The 14665-nt window shown below is 48.5% G+C and overlaps 1 protein-coding gene across 2 annotated transcripts in view; it reads right to left on the bottom strand.

Annotated features, from left to right (window-relative positions):
* The window catches only part of LOC130276824 (ras-related and estrogen-regulated growth inhibitor-like), a 66329-nt gene that overhangs the window by 33068 nt on the left and 18596 nt on the right, over positions 1-14665 (bottom strand). The window contains exon 2 of one of the 2 annotated variants that reach the window (XM_056526719.1): positions 12441-12497. The exons of the other annotated variant lie outside the window; for it this stretch is intronic. Within the exon in view, the coding sequence (XP_056382694.1) occupies positions 12441-12497 (57 nt within the window). The remainder of the gene's footprint in view (positions 1-12440; positions 12498-14665) is intronic. 2 annotated transcript variants of the gene reach the window in all.

Genomic DNA, 14665 nt, shown 5'->3' with positions numbered 1-14665 from the left:
TCCCTGTACTATGACATCACTGTGTGTATTATCCCTGTACTGTGACATCACTGTGTGTAATATCCCTGTACTGTACTGTGTTGTAACTGCATATTATCCCAGTACTATGACATCACTGTGTGATGTCACAAAACAGGGATTATACACAGTGATTTCACAGTGCAGGGATAATACACATAGTGATGTCATAGTACAGAGATAATACACAGTGATGTCATAGTACAGGGATAATATACACAGTGATGTCACAGTACATGGACAATAAACACAGTGATGTCACAGTACAGGGATAATACACACGGTGATGTCTCAGTACAAGCATAATACACACAGTGATGTCGCAGTACAGGGATAATACACAGGGATGTCACAGTACAGGGATAATACACAGTAATGTTGCAGTACAGGGATAATACACAGTGATGTCACAGTACAGTGATAATACACAGTGATGTCACAGTACAGGGATAATATACACAGTGATGTCACAGTACAGGGATAATACATAGTGATGTCACAGTACAGGGATAATAAACACAGTGATGTCACAGTACAGGGATAATAAACACAGTGATGTCACAGTACAGTGATAATACACACAGTGATGTCACAGTACAGGGATAATACACAAGGCAATGTCACTGTACAGTGCACCTGGCGTTCGCTTAGAGGGTCAGGTGCAGCTCCAGAGGGTCGTGACATCACGCCCTGCTCGTGACATCAATGGCCACGCCCCCACAAGGCAAGTCTATGGGAGGGGGTGTGACGTCAAGAGCCTCTGGCCCGCATTGCCAGTCATCCGGCACAGAGCGAAGTTCGCTCCGTGCATCGGATGTCTGAGGTGTGGCAGCCGAGATCGCAGAGGTCCCCAGTGGTGGGACCCCCGCGATCAAACATCTTATCCCCTATCCTTTGGATAGGGGGTAAGATGTATAGAGGCAGAGTACCCTTTTAAGGCCTGGAAAGCCTGTGTAGCCAGTCAAGAGTCTGCAGACCACAGTGAGCAGGCTCAAGTATTGGTAGTCAGACCCTGATAGGGAGTGTGGTCAGACCACGCGAGGTTACAGAGCAGCCTGCCCACAGTATCTGAGACAGACAGACTTCTGGAAAGAGGGAAGTAAGCTACTGATAAGCTACGTGGAGTTTCTCAGTGAGGTTCTTTAGTAGCCCCCTTAGAGAACAGTACAGTCTAATCTGAGGCTGTGTGAGAGGCCTGTGGTTCCATCTGCAGAAGAGTGAGTAGACTGGGAAAGATGAGAGCAACAGTAAGAAGCTAATGGGATCTGAGAGGAAATGGTGACTCTTGTGTTATGTTGTACTTTGCAATAAAAGTCAACATGTGTAGAAGCTGCAAGTGTGTTGCTACTGCTGCTGTTACAAGCCACATTGAACAATCCTTGCAGAGATTATGTAAATTTTCTAACAAGAAAGTGGATTCAAACTGTCTAGTGACACATGGTTCCATAATCCTGCTGTACAGAGTATTGGGTGACATGTATAATGCATGACTAGGGGATATTATAGCTGCTAAGGCCTACCATCCACCAACCCCCCCCAAAACCTCCCCCCTTTAACGCGGAATCCTTTACCTTAAACATGACAGACACAGTGTTGGTGGTAACAAGGCCACAGCAGCCCCTTTATTAAATATCAAACCATAAATAACAATAAAACATTGTAAGGCAACCTTGTATGAACATCATACATAACATTGAATAAAACATACTTAACATAAGTTAACCAATTAACATGTCCCTAATACAGGAGGAGGACCTGAAGGCACTGTTACCGAGCCCAAGCTAGAATGGGGCCTCACTTGCTCCTAGCCGTTAGCGCCTGCACAGGAGCACCATTTTGTGAGGCCCCCCAACCATCCTGGGAACCCATGTTCCCTTGCAGAATATTCCATCAGGCTGGGACCGCTCCCAGCCCACCTCCACACTGTATCCCATCACCTCCATGCCATCCACTTGTACCTCCAGGTCTCTCTCCTGCCACCGCCACAACGGCGACAAGTGACTCCTCACTTGTCCCCGTTCCGCCACAGACTGAGTGCTCACTCCACTACCTCCCGAATCTCCAAGATCCACAGATCCATACCAAATATATTCAAATGAACGCCGTCATCATCTAAGAACTCCGAAGAGCTCCCCTCCAATTCTCTATGACGCACCACCAGGCCGCCATTACGGGCCACGAACCTGCCCACCACCTTATTGAGTATAATCCCTGCTCTATTAATGGCAACCACAGACCTGACCTGCCTCCATTTCCTCCTGGCCACCATTTCAGACCACACGATGATCAGTCCAGGAAAGGACGACCACAATCGCATCAAGTCCAGCTTGATGTCCCGGGTCAGATCCCGGGATCTCCTCACACCCAAATCATTCCCCCCTAGGTGTATGACAAGGACGTTGGGGGGCTATATCCAAGTGTACAAAAAACTGAACCCTGGCCAACAATTCTGCCCACCGCATTCCGCTCTTCCCCAACCAGTGGACCTGACCTGCTGAACTCTCCAATCCCAACTGCCGGCCCGCCGGACGAACACCAGCCCACACCCCACCCCTCACCACATAGGAGTGGCCGATAATCCGCACAAGTCCCGGGCCGCCACCTGAAAGACAAAAAACAATAGCAAAATACAAACCGCACTCCCCCAACACACAACAATCACAGCAAATGAGGACGAACATACAACTGAAACCTCTCCGACTCCCACCTCCCAATCCGCCTAATGATCTCGGGTCCCAAGCCCCAACGAGACGCCTCGGTAGCCGCCCCAATGCGGAACGAATGCGAGCTATAATCCCGCGCCACACAACCCACCGCCGCCAAACATTTCCGAAAAACCCCCACGAATTGAAAACGCGACAAAAAACTCCCGTCTGCGTGTACCAATAAAGGACCCACAACCCCCACCCTCACCTCCAAAAAAGCCGTATAGCAAAAAACCGGACACATATCCGAACCCCGTAAGGCCGCCAAACGCACAGTAACCCCACGACCCTCCTGATCCGTTTTGGAACGGCGCAGCAAACAACGCAAAACCCCGCCTTCCAAAGCAACATCCGAAAAAAGCAAGCCCCCAGCACGCTGCCTACTGGGGGCCACCAACTCCGAAATCCGAAAAGCCCCAAAAAACCCCAAAACAAACGCCAATCGAAACAAACAACGCTCGTAATCCGAAAAACAAATCCCTACCAACGCCGTCCCCAACCGACACAAAAGCGGAAAAGTCACCGGACGCCTCGAATCCCTGGCCACCGCCCCCCTCCGAAACCCCCGCAGTGCCTGACGCACCAAAAACGACTTGGAGACGTCCGGCAAACCACGAACTTTGAACCAGAATGCAAAAGCCGACATCCGACGGCTAATCCCCCCCGGAGACACGCCCTCACAAAACGCCCTACCCACATAATACAATAGGGCCGCCTCCCAATCAGCAGGGGCGCCCGTAAACGACAACTGTCCCAGTAGCGTCTCCCAGTCCGACCACCAGCGTCGATAAGAAGCCCAAGTAGCCTGGCTTACTGACCGACAGACTAAAGCGAGCGCCACCTCTAAACCAGACGCCACAGCCATTCCGGACACGGAAGGCCGGTCACCTCGGCCTCCGGCGCCAAGTCCCGGAAACGGTCCCACTGTAAGCGAGAGAGAGCGTCAGCCACCGAATTGTCCACCCCCGGCACATGCAACGCCACCACCTGAGAATTAAGCTCTAGCACCTGCAACACTAATCGCCTCAGCAATGTGACCACCGGCGGAGAACTCGCCGTCTGGTTGTTAATAGCCAAAACCACCCCCAGGTTGTCACAATGGAAGCACACCTTCCTATTGCGAAACAGCTCCCCCCATACAAACACCGCAACCACTATCGGGAACAATTCCAGGAGCGCAAGGTTCCTAGTCAGCCCCGACTCACGCCACACCTCCGGCCATTGCCCCACACACCACTGACCCCGAAGGTAAGCCCCAAACCCGCAGGCCCCAGCCGCGTCGGTATACAGATCCAGGTCAACTCTCGATACCGGCCTCCTCATCACCACAGAGCGCCCATTATACCGACCCAAAAAATCCTGCCACACCCTCAGGTCCTCACGCAACCCCACCGGCAACCGCACATAGTGATTAGGCCGAGAAACACCCACCGTGACCGCCGCGAGACGTCTGCAAAAAACCCTCCCCATAGGCATGATCCGGCACGCAAAATTGAGACGCCCCAGCAAAGACTGGACCTCCCGCAGCTTCAGCTTCCGAACCCGACACGCCCTCTCCACCTCCTCCCTCAGCTCGCCCAGCTTATCCTCAGGCAGCCGGCACTCCATGGCCACAGTGTCAATCACTATGCCCAAAAACTTCACCGACGTAGACGGGCCCTCAGTTTTGTAAGGCGCCAACGGAACGCCAAACCAGCCCGACACCCTCTCCATTTACTGAAGCAAAATAGCACACACCCTAGACCCCGCCGGGCCCAAAAACAGGAAGTCATCAAGGTAGTGCAAAACCGAATCCAAACCCGACTCCACTCGCACCACCCACTCCAAAAAGGCAATGCCCATGGGCAAACACATGTCTACAAAAAACCGCCCACCCAAACAGCACCCCAATAACGCAAAACTGTCCGGGTGTACCGGCAACAGACGAAAAGCGGCCTCAATGTCCGTCTTGGCCAACAAGGCCCCCTGGCCGTACCTCCGGACCCACGCCAATGCCGCATCAAAAGAAGTATAAGATACAGCACAAATAGCTGGGTCAATGCCGTCATTCACCGACCCTCCAGAAGGATGTGAAAGGTGGTGAATCAGGCGGAATTTATTAGGCTCCTTTTTACGAACCAGACCCAATGGGGAAACCCTCAAGCCCACCAACGGAGGTGAGTCAAAAGGACCAGCCATCCGACCCAAAGACACCTCTTTCATCAGTTTCTCCTCCACCAAATCCGGCCGGGCAAGCGCCGAGACCAAATTCCTAACCTCCCCATTCCCCTCCAGAACCCCCTCAAAGGGGATACGGAATCCGTCCGTAAACCCCGCCCTCAAAAATTCCGCCGCCGCCCTATTTGGGTACTTGGCGAGGAAAGGCTCCATCCTTGCCACCTGCACCGAGGTCACCCCTCTTCGCATCAACCTCCCCCAATTTGCCTTTACCCCGCCGGAAACAGCGCGACAGCCCATGGCCTCCCACTCCGCACCCGGAGCATTCGTGCTTAAAACGGCACTCTGCTCCGAACTTGCAATTGCCTTCATTGAATTGGCAGCAAACACCCTTACCAGGCCCCCGGACCGCCCTGACACCGGCCCTGCACCTCCGGCGCTGTCCCGAAAGGACTTCAGGCCACCTCCACTGCGTGGAGCCGCCATAAGCCGCATCCACAGCCCTATGTCCTAATGGTCCCACCTCAAATCAGGGCGCACCGCCATCCGCTGCCGAAACTGTTCGTCGTACCGAAGCCACGCCGAACCCCCATACACCCGATACGCCTCTCCCACAGCGTCCAAATAACAAAAGAGACCAGAGCAATGCTCCGGCGACTTCTCCCCCACTACACTGGCCAAAATAGCGAACGCCTGGATCCAGTTAGAGAAGGTCCTCGGTATCAGCCGATACCGCCGGCGCTCCTCCTCCTCAACCTTCTCCAGACGCTTCGACTCATCCGGCCTAACCCTGTCCAGATTAAATTTTTCAAGCGGGAGAAGCGAAAAAATATCCACATACTCCCGCTTCCAAATCTTTTCCCCGCACCTCCGCCTTAAGGTGCGCGCCCAGGGGGCCCTCGAAACACACATACATCTCCCCCGAGCAGAATCAGCCAAACGAACCCCCCCACCTGATCCCAACGCCCCCAACACCGGGGGTGAGCTCGCCCAAGCAACCCCAGGACCCCCGACTATATCCACCCCCCCGGCACCCCTTTGATCCCCCAGCCCCTTGGACACGGACGCTGCACCCCACACAGGTACCGGCGACCCACCCGCAGACAACCCGCTACTGCGCAGCAACGCTTGCAACCCATCTACAAAACCTTGCAAACCCCCCAACCCCCCCCCCCCTGAACCCGCAGCAGTGGAGACAGTGGTGTACTCACCCGACCTCACCGGCTCTGGACCAGCGGCCGTAACTCCAGCTGCAGGAATACTCCGGACATCACAGACTCGGCTCACAATGACGACGGGAGGCTGGACCCGAAGAACCCCCTCCGTGCGTATTGCAGCAACACCGGTCAAATCACCCCCAACAGCGGCATCGTCACAGGAAGAATTCCGGCCCCCGCTAACCTCCGTGCCTGCGACCCCGAGGGGAAGCAGGGGATAGGCCAACGGGTCCAGGGCAACAGCAGGACCATCAGCAAGCAGCAGCTCGTCACCGCTGGCATCGCTAGGGGCGGGGCTAATGTCATCCCCCCCGTACACTGCAGCTCCCCCTGCAGCAGCAGCAGCCCGCAACAATCCAGTATGCCGCCCGCCCCCCCCAGTGGAGGAGGCCGCAGGCGCAGCATGAATCGTGGCCTGGGTGACTGCCAGGCCCGCAGGGTCAGCCGGGGCACGTGTCGTCCTCCTCCCCTTGGCCTGCTCCCCCAGCACCGACACTCCCCGGGAGCAGGCCGCAGCACCACGCTCCCATTGCCGTGAGCGAGACGTGCCGCCCGCACGCCTCGCGTTCCCCACCAGCGCAGCATCCGAACCGGCAGGCGGTCCCCCCGACCGCACACCGCTGGCCGCCACGGGCCTCCCGCCAGCGGCAACGGCCGAAAGGCTCACCCGCCGGCGTCTAGCAGAGGGAGAGGCTGCAGGTGAAAGGCGCTCCGGAGGGCGAGAGCGCCGGCCGCTGGACCGGGGCCCGGACTCCCCCACCGACCGCGCCGCAAATCCCGGAAACTGCTCCGCGAACCACTGGGGCCCACGGAGCAGTGCCTCCTCCCTCACTCGCCTCAAGATCGCGTCCATGTCCTCCATCAGGTAGGGAGCTCTTCTCACGTTCCTCCTCGTGTCCCGACTGGCCCTAACTTCCTGCCTACCTACTTATGACCCCTGTACCTAGCTCCTCCCTTTCCTCCTTAAAACTCCCGCTCTAACCCATTAACCCTTTCCTCGCTGCCTAATCCCCCTGTCATGTGCCCCTACAGTCCAATGCTTTCCCTTCCAGGGCATTCTTGTTCACAGCTGTGAGCAGTCTGCCAGGGTATTGGTGCAGCTGCCACAAAACCCCACAGAGGCAGGGAGTTACCTTCTCGAGACCCATAGTGGCACTGGACAGGCAAAAGTCATCAAACGCTTTAGGGCACAATCCAACTCTGGTGGACCAGATGGAATATTGCGAGGTCCCTAGTAGGGATCGACCGATATTGATTTTTTAGAGCCGATACCTATAACCTGTGAACTTTCAGGCCGATAGCTGATAACTTATACCGATATTCTGGTATAAATTATCGGTGGGTCGGGGCATTAACGGCATATCGGCAAGGAAATTGCCGATACTGATAATGTCCAAAATCGTGAATATCGGCCGATAATATCGGCCAAACCGATAATCGGTCGATCCCTAGTTTTTAAACAAAAAAAAGGCAAATTACTTTTAAATATCTGCTGCTGCTCCAGCCTCGGAAACCTCTGTGTTTTCGGGACTGGAGACGTGACGTCACACCGCTGGGGGCATGGCATGACATCACGAGAGAGGGTGGCGTGACATCACGAGGGGGCCTGGAGCAGCAGCCCGGCATAGAATGCGGGTGCTGCACGGAGATCACTGGGTCCCAGCGGCGGGACCCCCGCGATCAGACATCTTATCCCCTATCCTTTGGATAGGGTGTCACGAACCGAGACGTGCGGGTGGAAGGGTTATCTCTAAAATCACTATTTGTCTACACTAGACCGAAAATAATGATAAAAAAAATCCCTCTTACACCACCCCATTAAATCGCTGCCACCACCTGTCAATCTCAAGCCGACAGGAAGCTATCAATCCAATCTGGATATGCTACAATTCCCAAATATAATCTACTATCCCCAGTAGTATATAAAAACAGGAAAAAGATTAATCCAAATCTATAATGTAGCCAAAGTAAATTTAAGACGTATACCGATATTCCCCCTTGTAGACAGCAGGCCCCATCCTCTTGTAGACAGCGGGCCCCCCCTCTTCCCTGATAGACAGCAGGCCCCCCTTCCCTTATAGACAGCAGCCCCCCCCCCTCCTCCTCTTGTAGACAGCTCACCTGCGGCTGTCCTCGGGTGTTGCTGCTCCGCTGTCCCGTTCTCCCGATCGCATCATGGCGTCCTATGGAGGAGCATGTGACATACACGTCACTCTGCTTCCTCCGTAGCGTTACGCTGGGTGCAGGGGTGGAGGAGTGACGTGTGTGTCACATGCTCCTCCATAGGACGCCATGATGCGATCGGGAGAACGGGACAGCGGAGCGTGGCCGCACAGCAGCAGGTATCGGGGGAGCACGCACTGGACACATTATCGGCAAGGTTAGATGCCGATACCGATAACTTAAAAAATCGTGAATATCGGCCGATAAAAATGGCCAATCCGATAATAGGTCGATCCCTAGTCCCTAGCCCTAGTCAATGACCACTCATAAAATTGTTATGACACTGTATAGAGTGATAGACATTACTTGTTCAATATCTTTTCAAATTCTATATTATATGACAAAAATACAAGAGTGAAGGGAAGGATGGAGGAAACAGTGGAGTAAATACAAAGTTATGGGTAGTTGGATAAATAGATAGGAGACACATGGACAGGTACTGGATGAATAGATAGATGCATGCAGCACTCCATAAAGTGAACCAAGTATTGATGGAATAAAGCTACTCACTTGGTTAACTTTATGGAGCGCTGCATGTGATCTTCTTTGGACTGCAATTTTGAGACCCTGACCTGGGTTCTCCACCTGCGGGCACTCCTTCTTTGCTTTGCTGGCAGTGCTGCTTTTTCTTCAGTAAATGGATGGATAGGTAGATATGAGATAAATAGATAGATATGAGATAGATAGATAGATAGATAGATAGATAGACGGATAGATATGAGATATATAGATATGAGATAGATAGACAGACAGAAAGATAGATAGATAGATAGATAGATAGATATGAGATAGATAGATATGAGATATATAGATATGAGATAGATAGATATGAGATAGATAGACAGACAGAAAGATAGATATGAGATAGATATGAGATAGATAGATATGAGATAGATAGACAGACAGAAAGATAGATATATATGAGATAGGTATGAGATAGATAGATATGAGATATATAGATATGAGATAGATATGAGATAGATAGATATGAGATAGATAGACAGACAGAAAGATAGATAGATATGAGATAGGTATGAGATAGATAGATATGAGATAGATAGATATGAGATATATAGATATGAGATAGATAGATATGAGATACATAGATATGAGATAGATAGATAGATAGATAGATATGAGATAGATAGATATGAGATAGATAGATAGATATGAGATAGATAGATAGATAGATATGAGATAGATAGATAGATAGACAGATATGAGATAGATAGATAGATAGATATGAGATAGATAGATAGATAGATATGAGATAGATAGATATGAGATAGATAGATAGATAGATATGAGATAGATAGATAGATAGATATGAGATAGATAGATAGATAGATATGAGATAGATATATAGATATGAGATAGATAGATAGATACGACATACAGTGGGGCAAAATTGGGCCAATTGTGCAAGTTCTCCCACTTACAAAGATGAGAGGTCTGTAATTTTCATCATAGGTATACCTCAACTATGAGAGACATAATGAGAAACAAATCCATAAAATCACATTGTATGTTTTTTAACCCCTTAAGGACTGAGCCCTTTTTCACCTTAAGGACTGAGCCCTTTTTCGCAATTCTGACCACCGTCACTTTACGCATTAATAACTCTAAAACGCTTTTACCAAATATTCTGATTCGGAGATAGTTTTTTCACAAATGCAATATGTCCACTTTATGTTGGCATCATAAAATGGACATATTTTTACTTTTTGAAAAAATTAGAGGGCTTCAAAGTAGTGCAGCAATTTTCAAAAATTTCATGAAAATTGCAAAATCTGAAGGGACAGATGTTACAGAACTACAACTCCCAGCATGCCTGGGCGGTCTAGGCATGCTAAGAGTTGTAGTTGTTGCAACATCTGGAGGGCTACCGTTTAGGCACTACTGTAACAGTGGTCACCAAACTGTGACCCTCCAGATGTTGCAAATGCCTTTGGCTGTCTGGGCATGCTGGGAGTTGCAGTTTGGCACCCACTAGGAAGGGCAGCAATAAACATCGCTTACTGCCCCCTTCCTTAACCCCCTCCCCCCACCATCGTTTCCCTACCTGCGCCGTGATCTCCGCTGATATCTCTGATGATCGCCGGGCCCCATCGCATCTGGTCCTCAGGTAAAGGCCTCCATCTTCTCCCCCCGTTCTGCCCGACATCCAGTGGGGGGCAGAACGGGGGGTTGTCATGGCAACCCACTGTCCTGCGCTGCCATTGGTCAGAATTCAGTTCTGACCAATGGCAGTGGATAGGAGGAGATCGCAGTACTGCGACCTCACTCCTATCCCTCAGGATGATCGGGGCTGTCACTGACAACTCCGATCATCCCTATTTTCTGGGTGATGGGGTCACCAGAGACCTGATCAGCCCGGAATAGCAGAAAATCGCATGTCTGAATTGACCTGTGATTTTCTGCGATCGCCGACATGGGGGGGGGGGGGGGGTTCTCAGGATCCCCCTCGGCGATGTGCCGGGATGCCTGCTGAATGATTCCAGCAGGCATCCCGGTCCGGTCCCCAACCGGCTAGCGGCAGGGACAGGAATTCCCACGGGTGTATGAATACGCCCTACGTCCTTAAGGACTCAGGATGCAGGGCGTATGCATACGCCCCACATCCTGAAGAGGTTAAATAATTTATTTGCAAATTGTGATGGAAAATAAGTATTTGGTCACCTACAAACAAGCAAGATTTCTTGCTCTCATAGACCTGTAAATTCTTCTTTAAAAGTCTCCTCTGTCCTCCCCTCGTTACCTGTATTAATGGCACCTGTGTGAACTTGTTATCAGTATAAAAGACACCTGTCCACAACCTCAAACAGTCACACTCCAAACTCCACTATGGCCAAGACCAAAGAACTGTCAAAGGTCACCAAAAACAAAATTGTAGACCTGCACCAGGCTGGAATGACTGAATCTGCAATAGGCAAGCAGCATGGTGTGACGAAATCAACTGTGGGAGCAATTATTAAAAAATAGAAGACATGCAAGACCACTGATTATCTCCCTCAATCTGGTGCTCCATGCAAGATCTCACCCTGGAGTGTAAAAATTATCACAAGAACGGTGAGCAAAAATCCCAGAACCACACGGGGGGACCTAGTGAATGACCTGCAGAGAACTGGGACCAAAGTAACAAAGGCTACCATCAATAACACACTACGCCGCCAGGGACTCAAATCATGCAGTGCCAGACGTGTCCCGCTGCTTAAGTTAGTACATGTCCGGGCCTGAAGTTTGACGTTTGCTAGAGAGCATTTCAATGATCCAGAAGAGTATTGGGAGAATGTCATATGGTCAGATGAAACCAAAGTAGAACTTTTTGGTAAAAACTCAACTCATCTTGTTTGGAGGAGAAAGAATGCTGAGTTGCATCCAAAGAACACCATACCTACAGTGAAGCATGAGGGTGGAAAAATCATGCTTTGGGGCTGTTTTTCAGCAAAGGGATCAGGACGACTGATCCGTGTAAAGGAAAGAATGAATGGGGCCATGTATTGTGAGATTTTGAATGAAAACGAAAGTTGGCTGGGTCTTTCAGCATGACAATGATCCCAAACACACCGCTCGGACAACAAAGGAGTGGCTTTGTAAGAAGCATTTCAAGGTCCTGGAGTGGCCTAGCCAGTCTCCAAATCTCAACCCCATAGAAAACCTTTGGAGGGAGTTAAAAGTCTGTGTTGCCCAGCGACAGCCCCAAAACATCACTGCTCTGGAGGAGATCTGCATGGAGGAATGGGCCAAAATACCAGCCACAGTGTGTGAAAACCTTGTGAAGACTTACAGAAAACCTCTGTCCTCTGGTATATAACAAAGTATTGAGATGAATTATTTTTTTATTGACCAAATACTTTTTTTCCACCATAATTTGCAAATAAATTCTTAAAAAATCAGACAATGTGATTTTATGCATTTTTTTTCTCATTCTGTCTCTCGTAGTTGACGTAAACCTATGATGAAAATTACAGGCCTCTCTCATCTTTTTAAGTGGGAGAACTTGCACAATTCATGGCTGACTAAATACTTTTTTCCCCACTGTAGATATGAGATAGATAGATAGATAGATAGATAGATAGATAGATAGATAGATAAATATGAGATTGATAGATAGACTTACCAAGAGTTGGATCGTAATCTCCAATAAATCGCTTGGTGATGAATCTGACAGTAAGAGCTGGTAAGAAAGCAAAAGTCTCATTATAAAAGTCTGATAAGTTCACTTGACAATATCAGATTGGTACATTATACACAACAAATGTTCATTCATATTATAATGTTTACCTATAGGAAAATAAGCTTGTACCTTCTCCCAGCAATAAGAACAGATGTCAATGATCACCTTGTCACCAGAAACAGACCATGAAAACTGCTCTAAGACCAGACCACATCTCTCACTTATGCTGTTTCCTCTATAAGGGTATGTTCACACTGAGGAATTTACTTGAAATAGGCAAATAGGCAAACCATCCATTTACTTTAATGAAGAGAAATTAGAAAAAAGAACTCCAAAGATGGCGCTTTCCCGGATAAATAGCATAGATGGCTCTCTTGATAGGCAAACCATACTTTATTATAGAAAACAGTTTACATGTACATCCAAGGCAAGACGCGTTTCGGGAAATATCCTACCCTTTATCAATTGCAGTTCTGTTCTGCCTGAAGATTGAACATGATTATTTTTCAGGCTGAATCCCTGAGAAAAAGCCCATTGAAGTCAATGGCATTTTTTTTTCCTGACGAAATCCATTACATGCGGAATTCAAGCGGAATCCAGAAAAGTAGAATTAAATTGCCTCCTCCTTCTTTCCTCTTCATTTTCGTGTGGAAATTCCAGCTGAATTCCGCTCAATTTCCGCATGAATTCTGCACAATGGATAAAAAGACAGAAGGCAACAATTTCCTGACTGAAATTATTCCTCGTGAATTACTCTTGAATTCCTCAGTGTGAACAAATGGCGACAGACATAGCTAAAAAAAATATATTGATATATTAATATATATTGATATAAAAAAATATATTGATGTGCAGGATTTTCTGCTGCAGATTTCAATGTAAACTGCATGACTGAACACAGCTTCAAATCCTGCGCATCACATCTGCGCAGTATACTGTACGTGTGAATAGACCCTTAAGGAGAATTCCCCATTCTTATCTGATCAGAGGTTGGGAATGGCATAGGCAAACAAATTTGTTGCAAAAACAATTGGTGACAGACTAACTGCAGTAACGATCATGCTGTATACCAAGTGAGCAGGAGCTTCCCTAAATGCCGGTATAGTTAAAAACACATTGCCATCTCCCAGTGATGGGTCAAGTTAATGGAAGTCAAAATGAAGAAATTCCCTTTGTGCTGAAGATCAGAGAATTGTGTAAGAATGAATTATGCAAAGAAAAGGTGAGTTATGAAAAAGTCAAAATAGGTCAACGCATTTCTGAGCTTTTATTTAAAATGTAGGTTACCAAAATCTGATCAAAAGCAGAAAAAATAAGCCCTGACAAGTAAATCTGCTATGTGACTGATTAGAAAGAAAGAACTAAAACTGATTTTATAAGATCAGCAGATCTGCCAGGAGACTTACCGCACCTCATTGTTTAGGTGAGAAACCATGTAAAAGGTCAAGGGGTGTCCTCCATAGGAAGGGATTTTTCTCTACCTCTTCCCACCTTGCACCAAAACAGTATATTGTAGTATTACAGTGCAGCATAGGTGTGGTATGAGTGCATTGTAAGCCAATAAAGCTCTAATGTCTGGGATCTCAGGTACTGATATCGGTTGTCATTGCAGCTGGGGCTTAAAGGGGTACTGGTGCCAGAAAGTTATACAGATTTGTAAATTACTTCTATCAAAAAATCTTAATCCGTCCAGTACTTTTCAGCTGCTGTATGTTCCACAGGAGGTTCTTTTCTTTTTGCATTTCCTTTCTGTCTGACCACAGTGCTCTCTGCTGACACCTCTGTCCATATCAGGAACTGTCCAGAGCAGTATAGGTTTGCTATGGGGATTTGCTTATACTCTGGACAGTTCCTAAAATGGACAGAGGTGTCAGCAGAGAGCACTGTGGTCAGAAAGAAAAGAAATTCAAAAAGAAAAAACGTCCTGTGGAGCATATACAATAACAGCTCATAAGTACTGGAAGGATTATAATTTTTAAATAGAAGTATTTTACAAATCTGTTTAACTTTTTGGCACCAGTTGATATAGAAAAAAAATGTTTCCTAGTGGAGTACCCCTTTAGCAGTGCCAACATGCACAGGCAATAATACACTGCAATAACAGCACTATTAAAAGTGTATTATAGTGGATATCAAAGGTTTTGTTGATTCTAGTGAGACTATGGAAA

Source organism: Hyla sarda, chromosome 6 (assembly GCF_029499605.1).
Source record: "Hyla sarda isolate aHylSar1 chromosome 6, aHylSar1.hap1, whole genome shotgun sequence".
NCBI lineage: Eukaryota > Metazoa > Chordata > Amphibia > Anura > Hylidae > Hyla > Hyla sarda.
The sequence above is the reverse complement of the archived record's forward strand: the minus strand, read 5'-3'. Positions and strand labels throughout refer to the sequence as shown.